We start from the raw sequence: 25,281 nt of genomic DNA, 5'->3' as shown, positions 1-25,281 counted from the left end.
ATATTAACATTCTGAGCACTACCACTAAAATTATAAATGTATACGGTGTAAAAAAATGGCACACTTATCTCAACAGTGTTTGTGCCCAACGCTTTTTAATTTAATATGGAACACAAACACGGCAAGTTTTATTGTTGTTGTTTTTTTCTTTCTTTCTGAAAATGTTGTTCTATTTAAGCTCACAAAAATACATAAACCTGCAAATGTGATAAAGTCATTGCCGTTTGGTACATCATGTAATCCAAATTATTCTGTAATTCGAATCTCTTTGGTCAAAAATATACTGTAATTTGAATCTTCCTGGTCAAATAAAACATGCCACCACATTGTGTGTAATAAGCACGTATTTGATTTTAAACCAAAGCCATCATTTCAACTAATGTAATGGACAGGAGTATGGAGGAATGTCATCTTCACAGAGGCTGATGGCCTGATTACACATGGACCAAAACAACCTACGTTTTGTAATTCGGGCATGCAAATCATGCCCGTGTGTTTGTGTGTGTGTATATGTGCGTGTGTGTGTGCGTGTGTGTGTGTGTGTGCGTGCGTGCGAGAGTGAGAGAGAGAGAAACAGAGAGAGAGAGAGAGAGAGAGAGAGAGAGAGAGAGAGAGAGAGAGAGAGAGAGAGAGAGAGAGAGCGAGAGCGAGAGCGAGTCAGCTAGACCTACTGGAAGACCGGCTCTGCTTTACCTTCTTTCCTTGATATTAATCCTGTCTGTGTTTGGACATCCATTGCACAAACTTTGTCAGTCTGGCTTTGGCTACATCAAAACAAAACACAATTGATACCTAAAGTATGTAGGGCAGTGATGAGTATGTATATTGTGCTGACTTATAGATTAATAGAAAGAAAGGCAAGTGCTTAAATTGATTTTTTTTACAGGTTTGAAAATGATTCCACTTGGATAGCACTTTTCTACTTTTAAGGTACTTAGAGCGCTTTCACAATATTTCTGTTGCCCCTACTGATAAACAGCAGCTGCTCAAGGACACTCGGATGTGCTCGCATAGGACTCAGGGATGTCAAACTCTTTTTTTTTTCGCGGGCCGCATTGTAGATAGCTTTTTTCGGAGGGCCATTATGACTGTCAAGCCAAATAAATGTATGAGCACCTCATATTATATACAGTAAAAGCTACAAAACAAACTGACAAATAACTCGTTTTCAAATCAGACGAGTAAAAACTGGTCAAATATTTAAAAAAACAAGATATTATTAAAAGTGAAGACAATTTGCAATTCTAGTAATGACACACGGATTTCATGCGCAATTTGTCTTCGCGGGCCGCATAAAATGATGTGGCGGGCCGTATCTGGAACCCGGGCCTTGAGTTTGACACCTGTGTTTTAGACAGTTTGCGTGAGTATGATGAGACTGAAACATAACTTCAGACTAATTACTCTTTCAAGTATGTCTGTGACAAAACCAAAAGTATAAAACAATTTCAAGGAATACGTATCAACATATACATTTAAAACGTATTTAATTTGTGACGCATTGGTCCTCAAAAGGGAGGGCAAGAGAGAAAAGCTACTTTAGGGGTGCTCTATTTGATCAAGAATCAATGAAACTAATGTCTCAAGACAACTTAATTTACATATCAAGTGACTACATTTTGTTATATTTTAAATAATTCAATTTGTTGGGGAAGCGGGGGGTGGGGCAAAAACTGTCCTCCAACGATGCAACATGTAGGTACCATAGCAACATCTGCAATAAAACAAAGACGAGTAATTTTCGAGAAACAAACTTCCATCTCCAGTCCCCCCCCCCCCCCCCCCCCCCCTTGTACTCACTGTGCATGAAAAGTAAGCAGGCGGAGGTTGAGATAGAGGGGGGAGGAGGAAAAAATCTGCTGTCAAGCGCAGATGAAAAAACAGCAGCAGGTTTGAGGAGGGCACATAATCGTATTTCGTCCGTCCCTCCTTGGAAGCACAGACGAACAGTGGATACGCGAGCACGAGCCGGGCACAACAGCTTTACAGCCAAGCTGGCGTAGTGCAGTTTTTGGAGCGTCTACCATTGGAAACTTCAGAGACCATTTAGAAACATTCGGAGATTATCAATATAGCGGTAGGATTTCTAACAAACTGTTAGGCTAAATGTTTGGCTAAATGGACACAAATACGCCCCCCCCCCCCCCCCCAAAAAAAAATCGGTCTTCGTGGGCGAGATGCGTGTTTGTTTGCGCAACAGCTTGGGAAATGTGCTGGACACTAAACAGAAATGTAACTGAGCTCCAACAGACCGCATAAGGTGAGTAAATATCATTTATTCCTTTATCTACCGACACACACATAATTTTTATTTTGTATTTGTATTACATGAATGTGTTTTCTCCAATGAAAATGAGCATTTCAGCATTGTACAAGTGTATATTTACAGGGTACATTTACTGTGACTGGTGGAGACACATTGCTCCCATAGCTCGAATTATGAGCAGCAAGTATTGAAAATATGACAATGATCATGAGTGTGCATGGGTATGGTATTGTGAAACCATGCATGTTTCAGTATTAGTTTTTGCAGGCCAGTGTGTCTGTTATACTTGAAATATGTACATTAAAAAGTAACAACCAAAAAAAGTAAAGTTTTGAAATGTGCCTAGACTAATCACAAGTCAATAAAAGGCATGAAGGTAAAAATGACCAAGAACTTGCACTCTAAATTGTGTGTGTGTGTGTGTGTGTGTGTGTGTGTGTGTGTGTGTGTGTGTGTGTGTGTGTGTGTGTGTGTGTGTGTGTGTGTGTGTATATATATTTTATCATTTCAGCTTTTGGTTTCTTTGTGGTTGTTCACCAAAGTATCCACTCAGCCACCCCCTACAGTCCTTCCTCACACAGTGAAGACAGAATGCCTATTATCAGCAATGCCAACCACGACTTTAGCACCTACTCAATTAGCAGTGACGACAGTAGCCTTGACCGATTCTTCACAGAGATCCCTGAAACAGAGACAGTCAAGGGGGTGTACTTCCAGCGGGCCCAGTTTCTACGAGAGCCGAAGGCCTCGCATGTGGTTGATCACACCCTTCAAGTCCTTGTCAATGTTGGAGGCAATCGCTATACCTTCCCCTGGAGTACACTGGAGCAATTCCCCCAGAGTCGCCTGGGACGCCTGCGCTTCTGCACCACCCCTGAGGAGATTGCGCACCTTTGCGATGATTATGATGAGACATGCAAGGAATACTTCTTTGACCGCAACCCCACAGCTTTCAGGGTCATCCTAAACTTCCTCGCAGCAGGCAAATTGCGTCTACTTCGAGAATTGTGTGCCGTATCGCTGCATGATGAGCTCGACTACTGGGGCGTTGACCCAGGTCACATGGAGCGGTGCTGCCGTCGTCGCATGATCACCCGTGTGGAGGAGGTGGCCGAGCGAGAGCGCAAAGAAGAGGAATGGAGACAGAAGAGGATGATGCTGAAGAAAAACATAGCAGAGGTGGAGAGAGGCCACTGCAAGCTGATCTGGATGCTGCGGGAAGTGGTGGAAAACCCTCACTCGGGATTAGCAGGAAAGATTTTTGCTTGCCTCTCCGTCATGATGGTACTGGTCACCGTGGTCAGCCTGTGTATCAGCACCATGCCAGACCTCAGAGATGAAGAGACCAGGGTGCGTATGTAACGGCGCAACACCATTGACATTTTTATACTTTTATGTTCATGCATTTGGTGGAACCCCCGTTTTGAGTGTGATTTCAAAACTGTGTCTTGCAGGGCGAGTGTTCCCAGAAGTGTCACAGCATGTTTGTGGTGGAGTCCATCTGTGTAGCCTGGTTCACGTTTGAATTTGTGCTGCGATTTATCAACGCCCAGAGTAAGCTGGCCTTTGCTCGTGGGCCCCTCAACATCATCGACGCCATCGCCATCCTGCCGTACTACGTGTCGCTGGCGGTGGATGTCAGAGACGAGTCAGAGGAGGAAGTGGTCATGGGTTCTGGCAGGGGCTACCTGGACAAACTGAGTCTCATTCTGCGCTTGCTGCGCGCGCTGCGCATCCTGTACGTTATGCGGCTAGCTCGTCACTCCCTGGGCTTGCAAACGCTGGGGCTGACCATGCAGCGCAGCATGAGGGAGTTTAGCCTACTGCTGCTATTTGTCTGCGTGGCCGTTACTCTCTTCTCACCTTTGGTCCACCTCGCAGAGAGCGAACTGGCGCCGTACGCCGCCACCCATCCGCAGCACAGCTTCAGCAGCATCCCGGCCACTTACTGGTGGGCAATCATCTCTATGACAACTGTTGGTTATGGAGACATGGTCCCCCGCAGCATCCCTGGTCAGATGGTGGCATTGACTAGTATCCTGAGTGGAATCCTCATCATGGCCTTCCCTGCCACTTCCATCTTCCACACCTTCTCCCGCTCCTATCAGGAGCTAAAGCAGGAGTACGAGAGGCTCTGGAAGGAGGAGAGAGGCGAGGAAATAGCAGCTGAGTCAGAGGAGAGATGCACCAAGGTCGACTTGACATTATTTCACAATTTGGAGCTGATAACAGACAGAGATGATCATTCGACTCTTCCGAGTACAGCTTTCTAACGAAACAGTCATCTCGGAAATGCATGGAGAAAAAAAACATTCTCTTAGCAGATGTTTGGACAATTGTTTCTTCTTTCTGCCACATTTTGAACCAATCAGAACAAGTACAACTGGAGAAAGGAGAACATCACAGTTGTAGATCAGCAAGTAACCAGTGTCACTTGTCAATATATGACTGAAATAAACTGTACGCCTTTTTCTGTTCAGGTCTGTTATAACTGATCCTTTTGCCAGCTTACCGTGTGTCTCTTGTGACAGCTTGTAACTGCCTATTGTTTTCGGGAACATTTATTATGTGCAGACCTGGATCTCGTCATGTCACTTTGATATTTGGCGCAACGTATTTGCAAAATTATAAACACTTACCAAAGTTTGAACATCATACATCTCTTTATCTATTAGGGACCCATTTTGGACTGACTTGAACCCGTTTGTAAAACTTGTAACAATTCACATTTTAATTCAATGTATGTGGATGTGTTTTGATGAGAGTCACAAACACAATTGTGATGGTCAGAAAAATGACAATAAATAAATAAGACCATTATTTTATATTGCCCCATTATACACAATACCTGGATAAAATTAAATGCAGCCAATGACTGAATTAAGTCTAAAGCACAAAGAAAACACAAATTCTGTGTCACCCCTTGAGCCCCTTTGCCAAGCCTTCACTGCAGCTGCCTTTACTTGTAGATTTTCTGTGTGGGTCTTTGAAGCGTCCACTTATTTGGGAAACTTGCATCTATATTTTAAAATGCTCAAATTGGTGGCCATTACCTTCCAGGCATGTATGTGTACAGCAAACTACTGCTCTGTAACATTGGCCTAAGTGTGTATTGGGATTGCTCCTCATGCATTTTCATGTGTTCAACTCCCCCAAGGTAGCTGCTGTGTATCACAGGAAACCCACAACATTGGTGGCATTTAGATAAGAAATAGAAAATGTGTAGGAATCCCATCCATCAATCATACCGCTTGTCCCCACGTGGGTCGTGAGCGTGCTGGAGCCTATCCCAGCAGTCACTGACCCGGGTATGCCCTGAACTGGTTGCCAGCCAATCGCAGAGCACACAGAGACGATTCGCACTCACACCTAGGGGCAATTTGCCTACCATGCATGTTTTGGGGATGTGGGAGGAGACCCATGCAGGCACGAGAACATGCAAACTCCACACAGGGAGGGCCAGAGGTGGAATAGAACCCGCACCCTCCAAACTGTGAGTCGGACGCGCTAACCAATACGCCCCTGAGCAACCCTGTGTAGGACTCACAATTGGTAAATTGCAAAAGTGCAGTCAAAATAAAAACTTCCAGTAAGACAGCAAGTGAATTTTGATGACTTGACTGGAGGTCACCATGTTAACATGTATGTGACTTCACCCAGCTCGAGGTTGTGGAGTTTAATGCCCTGCCTTGCTCGGCATTTTACTTTGTCATGTGTGATCATGATGAATTCACTGTATATTTGTCAACCTTGAGTTAATGATTCCCCCTCTTTTCAAAAACATTTGCATTTACTGTAACTGAGCCAGGTCCCATCTTAACGTGTAATGTATGAAAACTATACCTAATATCCAAAAACTGCAATCAATCAATCAGTCAATCAATCAATCACTCTCTGTTTTTAATAACAGTGTATCTGTTAAACACTGTTAAACACAAGTAAGCGCAATTTCCCCGGCAAGTTGACCTGCAAGCGAGACAGTTCAAGAGATTGCGGGCATTTACGCCACCTTGTGGCTACTTGCACAGTTGTGTAAGCTACTGTTTAAAAAACGAGTTCCTGGACATTTGAATAATGCCCAAGATTTTAAGATACAACTCCAGCTGCAGCCTCAGCGAGCACTAAAACTAGACGGGTGCAAGCACAAAAAAACAGGAACGATAAGGTTCTCGAAGGATTGCCCCATTATTACCGATTTTTTGGCGTTTTCCTCTCCAATCTCCATACAGGCATTCATTACTCCAGAAGCTTATGTTGTTTAGTGAGGAAAACACTTTGCCAAAAAGATAATAATATTTGTATAGGTAGATGTGATACTGTAGACTGTCTCATGTGTCAATCTACCGCGAGTGTCATCGATTTTCATTATAGTTTCACATTTTACAGATGTGTCATGCCAAAATCTACAATGCCACACAAAAACTTGCAGGTTCACTTTGAAAAATGTGCAGCGCTCCTGCACATCAACACGTTTTGTCCTCTGCACTGAACAATATTTTCACTTAGCCCCATCTGTGTGTTGTACGGAAGATAAGATTGACCACTAACCAGACAATATTACACGATTTACGAATGTGGATATGTAGTTAAGCTGATTTACTGACTTATCATAGTTAAAATTGTAACTACAAAAGAAAAAAAATATTAACGACATACAATATACAAACATAGCATTTGCAACATAGGGACTTTAAAGTTGAAATGAATAAAAATACATTCAATATAATTTAGGCGGCTCGGTGTGGCACTGGGTAGCACGTCCCCCTCACAGTTAGGAGGGTGCGGGTTCGATTCCACCTCCGGCCCTCCCTTTGTGGAATTTGCATGTTCTCCCCGTGTCCGTGTGGGTTTTCTCCGGGAATTCCGGTTTCCTCCCACATCCCAAAAACATGCTTGGTAGGCTGATTGAAGGTGATTCAGGGTGTTCCCCGCCTACTGCCCGATGACGGCTGGGATAGGCTCCAGCACACCCGCGACCCCCATGGGGACAAAGCGGTTCGGAAAACGGATGGATGGATGGATACCTCTTTTTTCAATATCACTTACATTTGTGCTATCACTATCAAACAACAAAAGATATCTCTAGCAAACAACAACAGATATCTCACAAAAAGAAAACAAATGTAAAAGGTACAAATGCATTGTAAAAGAAGTAAAGGAGCTTTCTCCTCATGTCAGTTGATTATAATTTTCACAGCTGGTCTGATTGAAAGGGGCAGGTACAGATGTCTTGTTGGCAGAAACCATCTCAAAGTGTCTCAGCAGTTCTTCTGCCCACTCCCAACTGCCTTTGATGCAAAATCTTTTGTCACATACCGTTGTGATTCTGAAACACCAAATAGGCTCATTATTTCATGCAAGCACCCTTATATACTCCACATGCAATTGTGAAATGTAATCTTGTAATCTTTCTAGTTATGTATATCATCAAACACAATAGCAATGTTTTGAATAGTTTGCTAATTGTGAATCAGGAATTATTTTACTTGTAAATTATTTTGTTTCTGCTCTTGATACCAACAATTTTTCAGATCCATTCCTAGAACAAACATTGAAATTTGAATTTATCGAAAAATTCAGTTAGGTGGTTCAACAAGTAAGCAAGAGGACCCAATAAAAATGCCCAATGAGTGTTCTAAAAATTTTATTTTTTCTTGTTTTCTCAAAATATCGAAATGAGGCCAATATGCTTCGTAGCTGTCGATATGGTGTAACTATACCTTCCATTTTGTCAGTATGTTCATATAGACAACGTGGAATTGAACAACCCACTTTCCAAAAATGTCTGGTACTCACATAATATCTTTGCGTTTGCAACCATCTGGCGTCGTCGCCACGTGTTTCACTCTTCGTTTAGGGATTAGCATGCGTAAGCTGTTTGGACAACACCCATCCTTGAACATGAACGCCTGGCTGACCATGCCTGCAACCAAATGCACACTTGAAATAATTTCACTCACAGCCAAATTAGTTTTGTTGAGAACAGAAGTGCAACTAACCTGTGGCCATACAGCACAGCGTGAGGAGTATGAGAAGCCCAAGTGTCTTCATAGTGACAGCTGTGTCTCTGATCTTCAGGATGTTCTGGTGTGGGTGACCTGTGCTGGCCTTTCTTTTTATGCAGCTGGTATTGCTGCCTTTTTTACAATGTCCTTTCAAGAAAGCAGCTGCGGTTTCTATTGCCCCACATCACCCCTTTCCTTCTGCTTTGAGCTACTGAGAAAATAACACAATTCCACTCAGAGCATTTCAGAGAAGAAGAAAAATTCCCATGTTTGACCAGTTGTCAGTTGTGAGAAATATGGCCAATGACCATTGTGTGTTATCTAACACCCTTTTTTTTCCATATTTTGTATTTCACAGTGTTCTTAACTATCTTCCACTTTAGTGTTTTAAAAAGACAGTGTAAAAAGGTTTGATTTTTCAATGCTCAATCATTTTAAAAATCCGCTATCAATCTCAATTTATCTGCAAAAAATAAATCCACTATCAATTTCAATTTATCTGCAAAAAATAAATGTTCTACCGCATCAAGGTACTTTTTTAATTATAATCATAGGTTTAGTAATCACTACTTATATAATATGGATTGCATAAATTGCAAGTCATAAAATCAGCAGGAATTTCAAATAATTTTGATAAAAATGTCTCACAATTAAGGGGATGCCATTCATTAGGAAGAAGTCTCTACAAAAACCAGCATTATAAAACAGTTTCACATCAACCTTGTATTTGAAGTTTTTATTCAAATCATAAAAACCTATCTTTGCTACCACATTCCTCTTTTGTATCCAATCAAGTCATCAGCTCCTCTGAATAGTGCATAACAGTAAATACTATAATTACAGATTTACGAGAGGCATTTCCTTACATTTCCTTAATGAACACATTCTGGGGTATGAGAAACCCTTTATTATGTTCATTCATTCATTCATTCATTCATTCATTCATTCACGTTGCGCCGTTCCATTTTCTTAATGAACACATTCTGGGGTATGAGAAACCCTCTATTATGATGATGATGATGATCATTCATTTATTCATTCATTCATTTGTTCGTTTGTTGATTAATTTAGTCATTGCTTCACTCATTCATTGATTCATTCATTGATTCATTCTTTGATTTATTCATTGATTCATTCATTGATTCATATTTTGAACTACTTCTCCTCACGAGGGTCATGGGCCCTGCCAGGGCTTACCCCGGCAGTCTAGGTAGTAGGTAGTAGGTAGTAGGTAGTAGGCTGGGTAGACACTGAACTGGTCGCCAACTAATCGTAGGGCACACATAGACAAATAAACATTCACACTCCCAATCGCACCTGTGGACAATTTGGAATGGTCTGTTTTCGTGAAAGAAAAACATGAGTGAGACTATAGTGTAACCTTTTGGAATTAAAATGAAGAAACTGAAAATATTCAGATGTAGAATGTTCCTCAGCTCTTTCACAGAATTTGAGATTCAAGAAGTTATATCAATTACCAAGCAGAGAATGTTTAGGAGAAGTCTGCGGAGCAGACAAGGGAAATGAAATGAGGAAGAGAAAACTACTGTGACAGTTTTATTTTAAGGCGATTCTAATAAATCAGTCTATTCATTTTCTATGGCCTGCCATTTGTCCTCATCAAGGTTGTGGGAAACTGGAATATACGTACGTCAGCTGACATTTGGGCGAGAGGCGGGATACACCCCGGATTGGTGGCTAGTAAGATGGCAAAGGCAAATAAAAAGTCGAAATACAAAAAGTACAGCCAAGCTACAAAAACAGATATGCTCAAACCTCATTGAATAACGTACATAAGCAGACAAGTATAGTATTTGCATATTAAATCAATAAAAGAAACATTTTAAGCATATAATTATACCTACACACCAAATCAATAAATTTGTGATATGTGGTAATGACAAAGGTCTTTATAACTTTATGATCCGATATGTATTTCTGTGCACTTTGAAATGACAAATGTTTTTGGATATATTGCCTGAATAGCTTAATGACCCTTAAGGAACTGTTTAATGCATGCCTCATGTTTTTCTAAATCACAGACACTGCCAAAGTCGTCTAAAAATGTTCAGTACTTGATTATATCTTATGTTTTGATTAATGCTAGATTTGACGTCATATGTTGCCGAATGCTAGACGCCAGCTTTGGATTACTACTGAACATTTTGGACAGAGAGAAATGTTTTGCCTAACAATGAAAAGATATGTGTCAAAAGATAGTGTCAAAAGAACAAACAGACAAATGCATCGTAAGTGGTGAGTAAGAACTTTGCATAGTCAGGGAACATTAAACAATTGATGATGTCACACCCAAAAGTTCACATAATTCCGTACAAAATGACAAAATTGAAAGGATGATGAATGGACGGTGTGCGACAGTGCGTGAAGTGGATGTATGTGCAAGAATAGTTTACAGGAAGGACAGTTGGAGATAAAAACCGGTAGAGGTGCCTGAGGAAGAGCAGCAGGAGGAAAACAACCAAGAACCCGGCCAAAGGTGATCGCCAAGGCCGAAAGACGGGATGGAAAACAACAACCCCCACACACACCGAATCGCCCATAATCAACACCCACCCCCACGGAACCAGCTCTCACCAAACCAGCACCCACTCCCATGGAATCAAACTCTCCTACAAGCTTGCCTCACCCCCTGCCTGACTCATCACCCATCAAACTCGGCCCACACTGGCAGGCATGTGCAACTGAATATAAGCTGACCAAAGAACCTTGAACGTTGCCTTTTCTGAATGGAGACTATCTGCTCTTGAGCATGGTCGCACGAAAGGCCCAGCGCTGTATTGTATCTTTCCTGAAAGCAGAGGTTTCTTAACAAGAATTGTGATTGAACTCAACCAACCAGCGTAAGTCTACATTTTGTTTCAGTGTCTTGGCCTTTTTCTAAAACTGAAGAAATAAAACGAGCACGCAGTGAATAAATTGGCTACGGCTTTTGCCGTGAGGCGCGGATAGCGCGCTTCCCTAATTGTGGACCAAATCCAACAATGGCAATTCCGTTAGTAGTGGTTGTCATCTATCTTCCTCTGGAGACATAAGTGTCATCTCACTTTTCAGTTCATAAAAACGACAATTTCCCCCTTAATAATTACACTTTCATATCTGGCATGCTGCGATGATGCAATGTCAGCTAAGCACATACAGGTAGTTGGCCAGGTCTTCTTTGAAAGATTGATTTCATGACACAATGAAATACAAACAAATGATCTTCCGCAACTTGTATCAAAACAGTTTCTCCCTGTCAACCGTTGTAAATATTTCACTTGAACCCACCTGTTTTACAGAATGTGGAAGTTGTTTTTGCATATCTGTTTTTATCCAACAAAACGGTGGTTAGTAACTCTTGAAAACCACCAGCCACAATGGCTGCTGGGGAAAAAGTCAATGTCATGCAATGATTTTACTGTGTTTAATTAATGTGTTATCTTGTACAGACCAAGTGTAATATATACTGTATGGAGTGGTGTTGTTTGTATCTGTGAAATAAAACATTTTTATTTTGGAAATAAATCATTGCGACTTTTATCGGCGCCCTTAAAACAAAAGTAATGCAGTGAGTGCTATATGTCTGATGCAATGCTAAGATGTTGTTGCAAGCCAGGAAATATGCAGTTTCGCATCGCAGTTTGTGAGTCAGTTTGCCTTTTGTGACTCGTCAAAACAAATTGAATAGCAGAATTAAGAATCAAAGAATTGATAGAGTATTTCCGTAAACTGAACTGCTGAGATGATCCCAAAAAGCTTCACAGGTTGGTCGCACGCGCGTGAGCACGGAGCAACGCTCTCACGCAGGGACAAACTGGGCCCAAATTCAGACCGCTAATTTGAGATCTAGGCTCGACCAAATCTTATATTTTCTGTTTGACTACATTACGGCAGCCTGACACACAGGTGGGAAGCTACATGGTGGCCATGGCTTGTCCTTGATCAGTACCTGAACCCTGCGCAGCTCTGATGTCATTTGCAGTTGGCACTTAGCACCGGCCATGAGGGCCGGGCGGGTGTCAAAGGCTAGCCTCGTGGCCGTGGGGGGGCAGCCAAAGTTGCACACTTCAATGAGGAGGAAGTGTGAAAGCCCATTCATTTACAACAGCGTATCCGCCAGAGGGCGGCGTTTCCCAGCGGCAGGTGACAGCAAGTGGCAAAATGGCTGTCCCACCCTGAGATGGATAAAAACGGGTGCATTTTGCTGCTGAATTCATATCCTACAAACACAATATTTAGTGAGCTTGCATAGAATATAAAGCGAACTTTTATTATTATCAATGGAATGCTACCTCATAGCCTGAAACAAGAAGTAATCTCTAAACCTGGGAAAGATTCCGCTGTACTTGACAATTTCAGACCCATTACTTTGCTTAGCAACAAAAAAAATCCTAGCTCATATATTTTCCAATGAATTAACATCTGATATCTCTCAAATGATCACACAGTTTTACACACAGTCTGGATTCATAAAAGGTCGATCCTTACGCGACAAGATTAGTTTAATTTGAGATCTTGTTGTTTAGAACCATTTAATTGAAGGTGAAGCCTTCCTTCTGTTCCTCGATTTTTACAAGGCAGTTGATATGATCAAGCATGGTTTGGGTATTTCTAATCTTGGAAAAAAAATTTGGATTTGGATGTAAGTTTAAAACACACTAACAGCTCGATGTCACTGCCTTATTGTACTTCACAAAGATTTAATAGAAATAAGGGTATTATACAAGGATGTCCCACAAGCACTTTCTTGTTTATAATGGCAATTCTTTCTATTTCAAAATGCAAACAGTGACTTTGGTAAACTATCTGCAGCTATCAATCTGCCAACTCACAATGTCAATGTATTTTTTTTTTTAACAATGTCAACAAAATCCCTGAAATTCTTGGCAATTTTGAAAGTTTCTTCACATTAAAAATGTATCTATTTTTTAATTTGGAAAACTATGCTCCATAACATATCAATATGTGAAATACCATTGTGTTTGTAGCATTGATAATAATCCAAACAATGGAGGAAACGATTCCAGTAGTATTCTGACGCTACTGACGTGACATCTCGCGATATTTGCTGCAGGTATATAGTGCGATCGCCCCTCCTCACTTTCTTTCTGTCTTTCTTCCCTTAGCGGTGACGGTGCAACAGTAATCGGTCGTCCCGAATCGGGTTCATCCGACACCCTCACCAATCAAGCTGAACTGAGCTCAACCTCGATACCAATATGCCTCCCAAATTCGACCCCGGCGAGATCAAAGTTGGTACGTTTATCCGGTCAAATGGTATAAAGCAGACGCTTGTTTGACAATCAAGATGGACTCGCGCTCTGTCGACCTCACCGCTGAACATTCACCATGGTAATATTTGGATTCGACCTGTGACTGACGTCCATGTGATTGATCGCAATTTGTTTTGTATCTAAATCCCGCTGATGTGTTAGATTTAGCAAGGCGAACGACTTACTACACGACCGACCCATTCGTGCCCGGCACGTGGGCTAACTGGTAGCTGCTTTCGATAATGGCGGCGCGATGGTGAAGCCACTTTTAATCCAAAGACACCCGCAAGCGTTAGTCTCTTTTGCGAGGGACGTCAAACGTTTGCTCGGAATGAATTTCGGTAGCCTACTGTTATTGTCCAACTTTTGGCATGGTTTATGAACATTAAGGCGGTGGAATCCGAAGGCACTTCTCAAAGTAGCATGGATGCCAAAAAGGCCTTGATCCCAGCAGACACACCTAAAATCATCAGTGAAGCACAAAACCCAGTGCATTGTTAAAACAATAAGTTGATACTTATCAGTATCTTTTTATTTACAAATAGCTGTAGAAAACCTATGTAACCACGTTCCAACATTTCACAAATCTGACACTGATGGTACTGGGTCAAATATTACAGTGGGTACACCAATGGGGGCGAAAAAGGTTGAGCCTTTAGTTTCAGGTAAGATTATGCCCGCATGGTGTTCTTTGACGTTATTGTCACAGCAGAAATGCATATGCAAGCTTTTATGCAGAGTTGCCCACGTTTTTGTTGAAATGGATGCCATGCGCAAATGCAGTTGACCCATGCGATGTAAATATATATTTTTTAATGTCAATAAATACATTATGTAAATGCAAACGGAAAGATATTCTGTTGTACTAAATATGAATGGACACAAGTCACGCGACACAATCATTGCCCTGTACAGTTTGTTTGCACTAATCAGCTTGATTCTACGTGAACTTTTAAATCACATTTTTGGAAACTGATGTGTTTTGCAGTGTACATGAGATGCACAGGAGGAGAGGTTGGTGCCACATCAGCCTTGGCCCCCAAAATTGGCCCCCTGGGTCTGGTAAGTATTTTGCTAGTGCTTTACACAAGCCAAACAGCCTCCCGCCACTATGCCTGTCTGTCAGAGTGACTCGGTGTAATCCAGTGGAGGCTTAGAGTGACCCAGCTTTTAGGAAACAGGGCTGCCCCAAACAAGTGGTCAACCCTGTGCCAAAAGTCTGGAACACTCCTTGTACTGTCAAATCTTTCTGTGCCTTTGTAACATTTATCCAAGAGGAAGGATTTTGGTGACTTTTTCACTCTGAGGCTAGTTGTCACAAATATCTCAAAGATGGTTTGTGTGAATTTTCTTTTTGTTCTCTTGCAGTCTCCCAAGAAAGTTGGTGATGACATTGCCAAGGCCACCGGTGACTGGAAAGGCCTGAGGATCACCGTGAAGCTGACCATACAGAACAGACAGGCAGCGGTATTGACGCTTTTGCTTTCATTGAATTGAGGACACGCGTCGCTCCCATTCCTATTTTGACTTGATTTTGTCTTTAGATTGAAGTGGTTCCGTCTGCCTCTGCGCTCATCATCAAAGCGCTGAAGGAGCCCCCTCGTGACCGGAAGAAGGTCAAGAACAGTAAGTTACTGTTATTGAAACAATTATCGTTGCTTGTATATAATGAAATATCTACAAGCTTCATGGTGTCTTGCAGAGACCTTGTCTTTGCACTTGGCAAAATTCATAGGTCAATGACCTACAGCACAGTTAACGTGTATTAAACTCTGTCTAGATTTTCTTTTGGGGGGGGGGGGGGGGGACCGGAATGGCAACATGATTGACAAATTTATGGAAAGAAGTCGCACACTAGAGCTGTACTTGGTTGTGGAGTGTCAGAATTCATTAATTTGTATCCACCCCTCAACATGTCCTCTTAATCTTTGTTTCCCCCCCCCAGTCAAGCACAGTGGAAGCGTGACCTTCGATGACATTTTGGGTGTTGCTCGTGTCATGCGGCCTCGGTCCATTGCAAGGGAGATGTCTGGTAAGTTGAATTTTGCAGGATGGGATTTGTGTATCCAAGGCTCTGTCTTCTTACTGCAATTGGTTATTGTGCTATTTAGCCAGTCTGTAACCGTGACAGACTATATGACGGTGGAGGCTCAGATCTACTCAGTTTTTATTCAGTAAACAGATTTGCCCAATGTAATGGACAACTCTGCCGTAAAGTTTGGAACACTATTATAGAATTCGTACAAAAATATGCCCCAATCGGTGTCCAAATATCTAAGGTTTAAAGAAATGTGATTTGTTTTATTGAAATTAATGGCGGTTTTGTTTTGCCAGGAACCATCAAGGAGATTTTGGGTACAGCTCAGTCTGTTGGCTGCACCATCGATGGTCGTCCTCCTCACGATGTCATTGATGACATCAACAGTGGCAAAATCGAGTGCCCATCTGAGTAATAAATTGTTGGAAATTGAATCACTTTGCCTCCTTTTTTCTTTCACACATTCACAAATCATGAAATAGCCTGGTGTGAGAAGCTCAGAAAAAAATGACTATAAAATAATTTTAGTGGGGAGAAATTGTATATCAGACAGCGATTTGCTCTTGAGTCTGCAACAGATGTGACTTTATGATCACTTCAGCCACTCTGATGTCCATTTTCTGTACTGCTTGCATCCACGGGGGTCGTGAGCATGCTGGAGCCTATCCCAGTCGCCATCGGGCAGCCAGTCGCAGTGCACACAGACGAACTACCATCCGCACGCGCCTACACCACCGGGCAAGGCTGTTAGCTACAAACTTTTGACAATTATTTGTACCACAGCGCTCTAAAAGCTAGCAAATCAGTGCGTGGTAGAAGTAAATGAGATAATTCACAAAATGGCAAAGCAATGGGAAATGGCATGATCTAAAAAGTAAAACCCATTAAAATGATTCTCACACATACTACTCAGACTAAACTTTTGTGGTGCCAAGTCATGCATTTGGTTTCTAAATGATGACGTGACTGTTTATTGAGCATTTTTATTGGTTAGGTCATCCAGCTACCTTACTTCCACATAATTAAATTAAAATATTTTCCAATTTCATAAATATTGTCTTCAAAGACAAAAGCAAAACTAAATGCAAGTTGTTCACACACACAAGGAGTTTGGAAAAACTTCAAATCACAAGAGATAAGAAAACAATCAGACAAACGCTACCACACAATAGACAACTAAATATTTGAATCATTCTGGACAGGTGCAACATGGGCCCCAAAAAAATAAAATAAAAGACACTGGCACACTTGTTTTGTTATCCAAGCTGGTGAGCAGGTAGTCCATCTTTCTGTGGTGTTTTCCCGAGGCTTTCTCCAGGGGCCAAATGAGGGCTATGATTAGATGTCAGCAGGTAAGGTCAGCTTACTATCATGGCTTCTTCTTTTACAAGCCAAATGTGTTTTCGCCGCTGTAAGCCACGTATAAAAAGCCATCTTCGTCTTTCTCCTTTTCATACAGCTGTCCCATTGTGATGCTGAAACATGAAATAGACACCCATTCAATACGGTCAGCTCCTCTGCTACGCACGATGCCCATTTGTTAGGTTTAGCAATAGCAACTACATGTCAGGGTTAGTGGATCGAACCAAAAAGAATGAAATATCTCAAACTAACAGAATGATACATATTGATGATTTGAATGATATCTAGACATGAACCAGTGAGTATTAACGTCAATGCCCTAACAGATTCGGAGCAAATGTCATTTTGTCTGTTATCATTACCTAGTTTAGCATTTTATTTCATGTTAGCTCACATTCTTAACATTAGAAAAGCTGTGGCGTACTTTTGATGGCGAGCTAAATAATACTAAACTTGACTTTCCCCAAACAGTGTGAAGTTAGTGACATCTAACGGTAAGAAAGGACATTGCAACAGCTCGAATTGGATAGCATTCAGTGATATCTATACCAAGGATGGACTCTATGGCACATGATAACAAGGTCATGTTAATTTTAAAAATCTATAAAAAAAAAAAAAAAAAAAAAAAGGCTAATTTGCTGGGGGGGTTTTCTTTTTTTTTTTCCAATTAAAAACGATTAGCTTTGGAGATACAAGAGGCCTTAACAGGTGACTTTTTTTTTTTTTCCTCAAACCAGATCTATTTAGCATATCAAGCCCAGTTATATTTTGCTATCTGGGTAGCAGTAAATCCCATTCACACAACAATTTATCTCTCGATAAGTGATCAGTTTTGGTCAAATATCATGCACGACTTGTTGAGGACAAGCTAGTATATCAGTCAAATATTGTCACTCTGACCTGGACTGGGGGACTGTCTTGTCCACAAACAGGAAGATGGCCTTCTCTGAGGGCAGCTGGATGCGTTTCCTTATGATCCACATGAACTGAGCCACTGTGATGTCAGAAGGGACCAGGTACTTCCGCTTGTCAATGTCCACTATCTGGGACCCAGACACTTTCTCCACAATTACCTACCACACACAGTGCACAGTTGGCCAACAGTCAGGGTTACAAAATAGGTTCATTATGACAAATAATTGAGAACATTTTTCACTTACTGGGACCCTGTCAGGGTACTTGTTACGGATTTTGGCAGATTCTATGCATCGATGTTCTGCGGGATATCAAGTAAAATATGTTATTCATTTGAAGAATTAAAGCTGACTCACAAAATACTTTCTTTTTGTGTAGTATAGTTGGAGAGATGCACTGATTCAACAGACTTGTAGATTTATTAACACATCTCGCTTTGTATTGAAATATTTGGAATCCAATGGGGGGGGGGGGATCACCTAATTAATATATTTTGGAAACTTACAGCAGCAGATGTATACAAAAAGGTAGTACATTTAAATGTAATTTTTTACAACAGCATTTTATCACGCAAGATGAGGGGAGACTTCTGGGTAATGTAGTCTTCTTACGGCATACTTTAAAATAGCATCTTTTTCTTTTATGAATTATTAATAACCAGACGATGCTCTGAATAAATCATTCTTGTTTTGATTGACGTAAGGCTTTAAATGGAAGTCTTCCTGTTATTACACAGTTGAGCTTTCTGATGAAATAATCGAGTGTCTTCCCAATTTTTGGCCGCCGATGAGAGGCAATAGTCATTTCATTTAACAGTCAGCGAAACTATTAACACCATTTTCATCAGAGAAATTGTTATGCAAATTTCAAAAAGACCCCCCCCCCCCCTCCCGAGGCCTCTTGACGATCTGCCAAAACATCGGTCTCCTCCCTGCTATCAACGCTGCGCTTGCGGATGCACAAGGCTGTTTTAATGAACCCAAAGGCAAATCAAGCATTTTTTAATCATGCAAAATCGAAGACTTGACAGTCTCGCGTCTCTTCGTTTCCCCACCATTTTGCCAACAAGTCCAGTTTACTCAAATCGACGTGAGCGTATCAACAAAGGCACGACGCTTTCCTCGCAAATACTAGATCACAACATTATTATTCATTGGAGAAAGTAGAAATGTATACACATATATTTTGGTGACAGCAGTATTTCGAGTATGTCCTGTTGAAGGGGTTAGCTTAAGCCTCCCAAGATTGTCGAGCCATTTGAGGGCAGGCCAAGCTCCCCGTCCTTTATAAAACAAGGTTATGAAATAAGTGATCGGAAATAACATTTACTTGAACACATCATGGAATTTATTTTTCAATGGTTCAGCTGAATCGACATTTTAAAACAATTCTCCTGCCTTTGTCATATTAACGACACCTCCCTCCTCTCTTACCCAGAGAATGATCCTCTTTGAACATCCATTTCATGGTTGCCGTTTTCGGGCGCTCTCTGTTCGTTAGAGATGATTGTAAGAGTAACTCGAGGTTAGATGTTGGAGGAAAGTGTCGTTCCTGGTTAGTATTGTTTAAAATGGAAATAGAGCTAAAGCAGGTCCTCGGCCGTCTATTTAAAGTCAACACTTCAGCAAAACAACAAACAAGCACCACCCCCTCACTGTCAGCCAATCGGGAACGACCTTTACGATGACGTAATTGCTGATGATTGTCATTCGGCTGTACTTTTTGGAGGAGGGTTGAGAATGGGCGACTACACTTTAAATACACTCTTTTTCCAGTTGTAGTCATTTTATATTTCATTTCATATTCGTCGTGCAAATAAAGTTACGTTTGACTTGAAATACATCGTAAATCCCTACTGCTTTGTCCCAAGCAAACCTCTTACGTCATCATTCTGTCATCGTCATATGTCCGTATGATTGTTTGTTAATATACTGTATAAAGAGGGGTGAAAAAATGAACCATTATCACCACCACACTCCCATATAGTGTATTTTTACTGTCAGAGTATATATTTAACCCCAAAGAAACTGCCAAAAGGCCTCTACAGTGCCAAATTCTCAAAATAAGTTTAATTTATCTTTTACTTCTAATTACAAAAAACCCTACAGATTTTATCGGTGAAACCAGTGGAAGAAAGCAGAAAGTAGAACTAGGTTAGGAGAAGGAGAGGTACATGTGTTTGGAAGTTTTTGTCACGGATCGGAATGGAGCAGGGTGACCAAATGCAGCTTGGACCAGGGTTTATTGAAGGAAAAGGTAGTTGGAATAATCGGGTTTCCTATATCACTACATGTACATATATATGCATATACTACTGCCTTTTCTACATATTTAATATTTTATATGCTTTTTACATTTGATCTTGTGTGCTCTAATGCTCTTTTATTTTGCTTTATGCACCAAAGGGAGCAGCGCTCAAATTTTGATGTACTGTGTAGAGTGACAATAAAGGCGATTCTGATTCTGATCATCTGATCTATCTATTCACTTCGTGCTTTGTGGCACATAACGCTTTCACAGAGTGCTTCCACCTGTCACGGTCAGCTGCTGCAGTCCTCGCTTCAGACCATGACTTCCATCCTGCTTCTTTCCAGTACGCCTCCAGGTGGTCTTCGGTCTTCCTTTCCTTCTTTTTCCTTCTGATGCCCAGGTCATGGCTGTTTTGCAGTCGTTGTTGTGGTCCTGCCGTAATATGTGTCAAAACATTTTCCATCTACGCATCCTAACTTCTTCACTCAATGGCACCATTTCAGCTCTCTCTAGTAAGTCTTTAGTGCTGACATAGTCTTGCCAGTGCATGGAGTATTCATTGTTGGCATCGGTTGTGGAACACATCAATTGCCTTGCTGTCCCCTTTTTTCATTTTCCACGTTTCACACCCATACAGTACTGGCACTGCTAGCGTCTTATAAAGCTTTAGCTTGGTTCTTCTTGAGATGTTATTGGAGCTCCAGGTCTTTTTAAGTTTAATAAATGCACCTCTTGCTTTTGACAGCTTCTTCAGATCTTTCATATCGCCTCCCTCTTTACATACTATTGCTCCTAAGTAAGTGCACTGGTCTACATCCTCAATATCTTGCTCATTGATCTTGATTCGTTCCTGTTTTTTTGCATTTATCCTCATTGTTTTTGTCTTTTGTGTATTGATCTTGAGTCCTTCTCACTTGACTTCTGCATCCATTCGGGTTGTTTTATTCTGCATATGATGTTTTATAGAGGAGAGTAACTGCATCTGCAAAGTCCAAATCATCAAGTTTTGATGTCAGCTTCCAACTAATTCCATTATCTCCCTCTTGAACTGTTCTTCTCATAATCCATTCTATCACAATTAAATTCTGATCATCCTTTTAGCATGTATAATTGAAAGAATTTACAAGCCATGCTTATATCTGTGATTAAGAGTGTGTTTTGTGACGCTTGTTATTTGTTTCTGTTTGTTTTTATTTTTGGATTTTTTTTTCGCATAAATAACTAATAGCGTAACAACTGATAGTAATATATAGAAAACGAAGGGAAAGACTAGATACGTTCCTGTACTTCTTCCTACTCCCATTGACCATGTAAACTGTTGAACTGAAACATTTACTGATAATCTTTCTTTTCTTTTTTATTTTGTAAAGTTTATATGTTCAATCAATCAATCGATCGACCGACCGACCGACCGACCGACCGACCGACCGACCGATCGATCGACCGACCGACCGACCGACCGACCGACCGACCGACCGACCGACCGATCGATCGATCGATCGATCAATCAATCAATCAATCAATCAATCAATCAATCAATCAATCAATCAATCAATCAATCAATCAATCAATCAATCAATCAATCAATTTGTCTCTGATGGCTTTTATTTGATATGATGTACCACAGGATCGCTCAGGTCCGCTTCACCAACATATAAATAAAGCATAACCTTCAATAACGTTACAGCACAGCTCTCAACTCGCTGTGATCATCACCTTGCAAGACTCATTCTTGACCACATATGAGTGCGTTACATAATTATAGGGTAACTATTAGGTAAGTGTTAATTGCTCCGCTCTGTAGCCCCACGCCCAATTCGTAAACAAACACAGTGTAGCTCAGCTTCTGGCAAACGGATGTCAAGCTGAGCCGCCCCCACTCTTTTTTTTTTTTTTTTAATAGTTTAGTAGAAGCGGCAGCATTTAAACAATACAGTATTTGTGTTTTTATGGCATATTAATTGGACTTTTAGAAATGTGTGGTGTTACACTTGTCTGCATCCTTCAAACCAGGGGTTTACAACTGGTTTTGTCCATTATAACCAAAAAGCAACTCAGGAACCACTGCTTTGGATGAATATTATTTTATTTTGCACCGAATGAGGGTAGACATATAGAGGCCGTTTATTTGCATCTGTATGTCTATTTTGGGAATCTCAGCTACCTTTGACATAATTTGGATGGGTAAATGATTCACAAAATTAGCAGGAAATTAAATCAATTCTAGGCGGCATATTGGTTGTTAGCACGTCCGCCTCATAGTTAGGAGGGTGCGGGTTTGATTCTACCTCCGGCCCTTCCTGTGTAGAGTTTGCATGTTCTCCCTGAGCACGCATGGGTTTTCTCTGGGCACTCCGGTTTCCTCCCACATCCCCAAAACATGCTTGGTAGGCCAATTGAGCACTCCAAATTGCCCCTAGGTGAGTGCGAGTGCGGATGGTTGTTCGTCTCTGTGTGCCCTGCGATTGGCTGACAATCGGTTCAGTTTATCCCCCGCCTACTGCCCGATGACTGCTGGGATAGGCTCCAGCACGTGGGGACAAGCGGTATAGAAAATGGATGGATAAATCAAGTCTAAATAATAAATCAATTCTATTTTGAAATGATTTTTCATTTCCAATTTTGCGGACCACCTGCAATACAGCCACAAACTACTACAGTGCCATTGACCACTGGTTGACAATCCCTGCTACAAACTATTACTGTTGCACTTTTCTCAAAAGAAAAAAAAGATGCTGTTCCCTTTAAAATTAAGTAATTAATACTAATCTCGTGTTTTAAAAATGTTGTATTTGTGTTTTGTTTCTTTACCATACCAAATACAAATCATTGTGCAATTCAAACCAAGCTATGAACTGATCCAGAATTTCTAGCGTACTGTTACTCCGCTCTTAACTAAACATAATTACCGTAATTTTTGGACTATAAGTCACGGTTTTTGTCATAGTTTGGGTGGGGGGGGGGGGGCGGCGGTTGTTTACATAAAGGGCAAAGGATTCGATCACGGGATGACGAAGATGACGAAAGGCCCCACGTACTACCGACATCATTAGCGGCTTTGTTTGTAAGTGACACGGAGGACGAAGAGTTTGAAGGATTTAATGATTTGGAGTGACACAGGTTTGAAAAACTATTATGGCTTTTACGCACGCCCAATCCTTCTCGACGGGAGCTCTCTTTCACCTCCGTGGATGGAAGTTGTGGGCCGGCGCTCAGCCGGGTAGCTGTCCGGGGACGGTGGATGGGGCTCGGACATGGCTTTTACGCACGCAAGCTCCTATTCTATGGAGCTCTCTTCCACCTCCGTGGCTGGAAGTTCAGTAGTTGTTGGCTCGTTGAATTCTTGTTTTGTTAAATACAGAGCCGTTTACCAAACCCACGTCTTTCCTGGTACTTTGTTAATGCTACAATATAGTTATATACTAGATCTTTGCAGCACACGCGCGGCGTCGTAGACATAAAGAACGAGGAATTTGATCGATGGATTTAATGATTTGGAGTGACACAGATGGTTTGATAACATTGTTGTTCTATAAACCCACATCTTTCCTGGTACTTTTTTAACGCTACAATATAGTTATATACTAGATCTCTGCAGCGCACGCGCAGCGTTGTTGACATAAAGAACGAGGAATTTGATGGATGGATTTAATGATTTGGAGTGACACAGATGGTTTGATAATATTGTTTTAATATGATAGTTATTTGAAATATACTTTATCTATCGTTATATGGGTCTGTGGAATAATTAGAAATGCAACTTACAATGGGTCCGACGTGAGCATATGCGGCGCATACGCGGCAATGTTTACATTGGGACGGTGGGAAACGTAATTTAGATCTCTTTGTGTGTCTTAACATGTGAAGAAATTGACAATAAAGCGGACTTTGACTTTGATAAAGCACGATTGATGGATTTAATGAATTGGAGTGACACAGATGGTTTGATAAACGTGTTATTTATGTAATACTTACTTGAATAACTCTCAATGTTACGTCAGGCCCGTTCTCAGCTCCTCGTTTGTGTGTCACGTTAGCATACCATATCGTTTAGCCTGTTGTTGCTGGTTCATGTCTGTTTTTGGTGTTGGATTTTGACAAATAAATTTGCCCCAAAAGTGTGACTTATACTCCGGTGCAACTTATATATGTATTTTTTTCACTTTATTGTGCATTTTATGGCTGGTGCAACTTATACTCCGAAGCGACTTATAGTCCGAAAATTACGGTAATTATACGTTTACATTTATGTTGGTGGTTTCATTCTTGATGGCCTACCAAGGGTGCCATAGTTACCATGTGGCCAGTGATTTAAAAAAAAGTAAATATGCAATTTAAAAAAAAAGTGAAACAACATTCTTCTTTTTATTTTTTATTATTATTTAGCACACAAAAAAATAACACAAATGTCACATGAAGAAAGAAAATAATTCAAAGAAAATGGTCATGCGCAAGGAAGACGAGAAACCCTGACGGGCTTATAAGGTGTCTCCCTCAGACTTCAAGTTAAAATGAAAGAAAATGTGATAAAAATATATCTAATCAATCAATTAGCCTACTATTTGAAGTAGAATTAAAATCAGTGTAATTAGAAAGGGATGGTAATAATAACTTAAGAAACAAATAATAATAATAAATCCTTAGTAAACAAATAATAGCATCATCAAGGCAAAATAATAAGAGTAGCCAAGGTAACAAGCACCTGAGCACATTTAATACTACTATAGTTCATAGTGCATATGTGATTTGTGAATATGTATTGTTTAATGGCAGTTTTAAACATGAAGGACGAAAGGTCAAATAAATGAATAGGAAGTTGATTAAATACTTTGGCACCCCTGAAATGAAGACTAAATCTGGACAGGGAAGTTTGTACGGGGGGCAACTCAATTCTCGCTTTATTTCTGGTGTTATGACAGTGATTGTCTTCCCTTCTCCTGTAAAAGCTATTGAGTGTAATGGGGAACTGATTGTGGGTTGCTTTGAAGACAAACTGAGCTGTGTGGAGAAAGTTTACCTGGTATATGCTGAGAATTGATAGTTCCTGAAATAGTGGGAGTGAATGAGCAAGGTAGTTAGCATGTAGAATGATTCGGACACAACGCTTTTGTAGACAATAGATGCAATTCAACTTGGTAGGATGAGTGCTGGCCCAAATTACGTTGCAATAAT

General features: G+C 40.9%; 3 protein-coding genes, 1 long non-coding RNA gene and 1 other non-coding gene across 7 annotated transcripts; 3 read left to right on the top strand and 2 right to left on the bottom strand.

Moving 5' to 3' along the window:
- Positions 1 to 1,854: 1,854 nt before the first annotated feature.
- LOC147058822 (voltage-gated potassium channel regulatory subunit KCNG4-like) lies at positions 1,855 to 5,272 on the top strand. 2 transcript variants are annotated; one of them, XM_085906923.1, is made up of 3 exons: positions 1,855 to 2,260; positions 2,778 to 3,616; positions 3,721 to 5,272. In XM_085906923.1, the coding sequence occupies exons 2-3, from the start codon at positions 2,858 to 2,860 to the stop codon at positions 4,537 to 4,539; spliced, it is 1,578 nt and encodes a 525-aa protein (XP_085763049.1). In that variant the 5' UTR covers positions 1,855 to 2,260; positions 2,778 to 2,857; the 3' UTR covers positions 4,540 to 5,272. The 2 variants fall into 2 exon arrangements, with proteins under 2 accessions (XP_085763049.1, XP_085763050.1); XM_085906924.1 differs by lacking the exon at positions 1,855 to 2,260 and having other exon boundaries at positions 2,416 to 3,616.
- Positions 5,273 to 6,040: 768 nt separating this feature from the next.
- Positions 6,041 to 8,381, bottom strand: LOC147058821 (uncharacterized). The gene is made up of 3 exons (XR_015065599.1): positions 8,266 to 8,381; positions 8,063 to 8,189; positions 6,041 to 7,592 (listed from the first exon to the last, which is right to left on the bottom strand). It is a non-coding gene; the product is annotated as an uncharacterized LOC147058821 (long non-coding RNA).
- A 4,978-nt stretch (positions 8,382 to 13,359) lies between these two features.
- Positions 13,360 to 16,016, top strand: rpl12 (ribosomal protein L12). Of its 2 annotated transcripts, none has more exons than XM_085906927.1 (6): positions 13,360 to 13,527; positions 14,533 to 14,606; positions 14,913 to 15,011; positions 15,089 to 15,170; positions 15,490 to 15,576; positions 15,879 to 16,016. In XM_085906927.1, the coding sequence occupies exons 1-6, from the start codon at positions 13,491 to 13,493 to the stop codon at positions 15,995 to 15,997; spliced, it is 498 nt and encodes a 165-aa protein (XP_085763053.1). In that variant the 5' UTR covers positions 13,360 to 13,490; the 3' UTR covers positions 15,998 to 16,016. The 2 variants fall into 2 exon arrangements, with proteins under 2 accessions (XP_085763053.1, XP_085763054.1); XM_085906928.1 differs by having other exon boundaries at positions 13,392 to 13,623.
- On the top strand, positions 14,647 to 14,774 carry LOC147058820 (small nucleolar RNA SNORA65). The gene has a single exon (XR_015065778.1). It is a non-coding gene; the product is annotated as a small nucleolar RNA SNORA65 (small nucleolar RNA).
- Positions 16,017 to 16,497: 481 nt separating the features above from the next.
- Positions 16,498 to 19,614, bottom strand: gabarapl2 (GABA(A) receptor-associated protein like 2). The gene is made up of 4 exons (XM_085906930.1): positions 19,293 to 19,614; positions 18,105 to 18,160; positions 17,845 to 18,017; positions 16,498 to 17,057 (listed from the first exon to the last, which is right to left on the bottom strand). The coding sequence occupies exons 1-4, from the start codon at positions 19,324 to 19,326 to the stop codon at positions 16,967 to 16,969; spliced, it is 354 nt and encodes a 117-aa protein (XP_085763056.1). The 5' UTR covers positions 19,327 to 19,614; the 3' UTR covers positions 16,498 to 16,966.
- Positions 19,615 to 25,281: the final 5,667 nt, after the last annotated feature.

The sequence above is a fragment of the Syngnathus leptorhynchus genome, chromosome 3 (genome assembly GCF_054491065.1).
Source record: "Syngnathus leptorhynchus isolate UIUO chromosome 3, UIUO_Slep, whole genome shotgun sequence".
Classification (NCBI taxonomy): domain Eukaryota; kingdom Metazoa; phylum Chordata; class Actinopteri; order Syngnathiformes; family Syngnathidae; genus Syngnathus; species Syngnathus leptorhynchus.
This window is presented reverse-complemented; position numbering and strand designations above follow the sequence as displayed.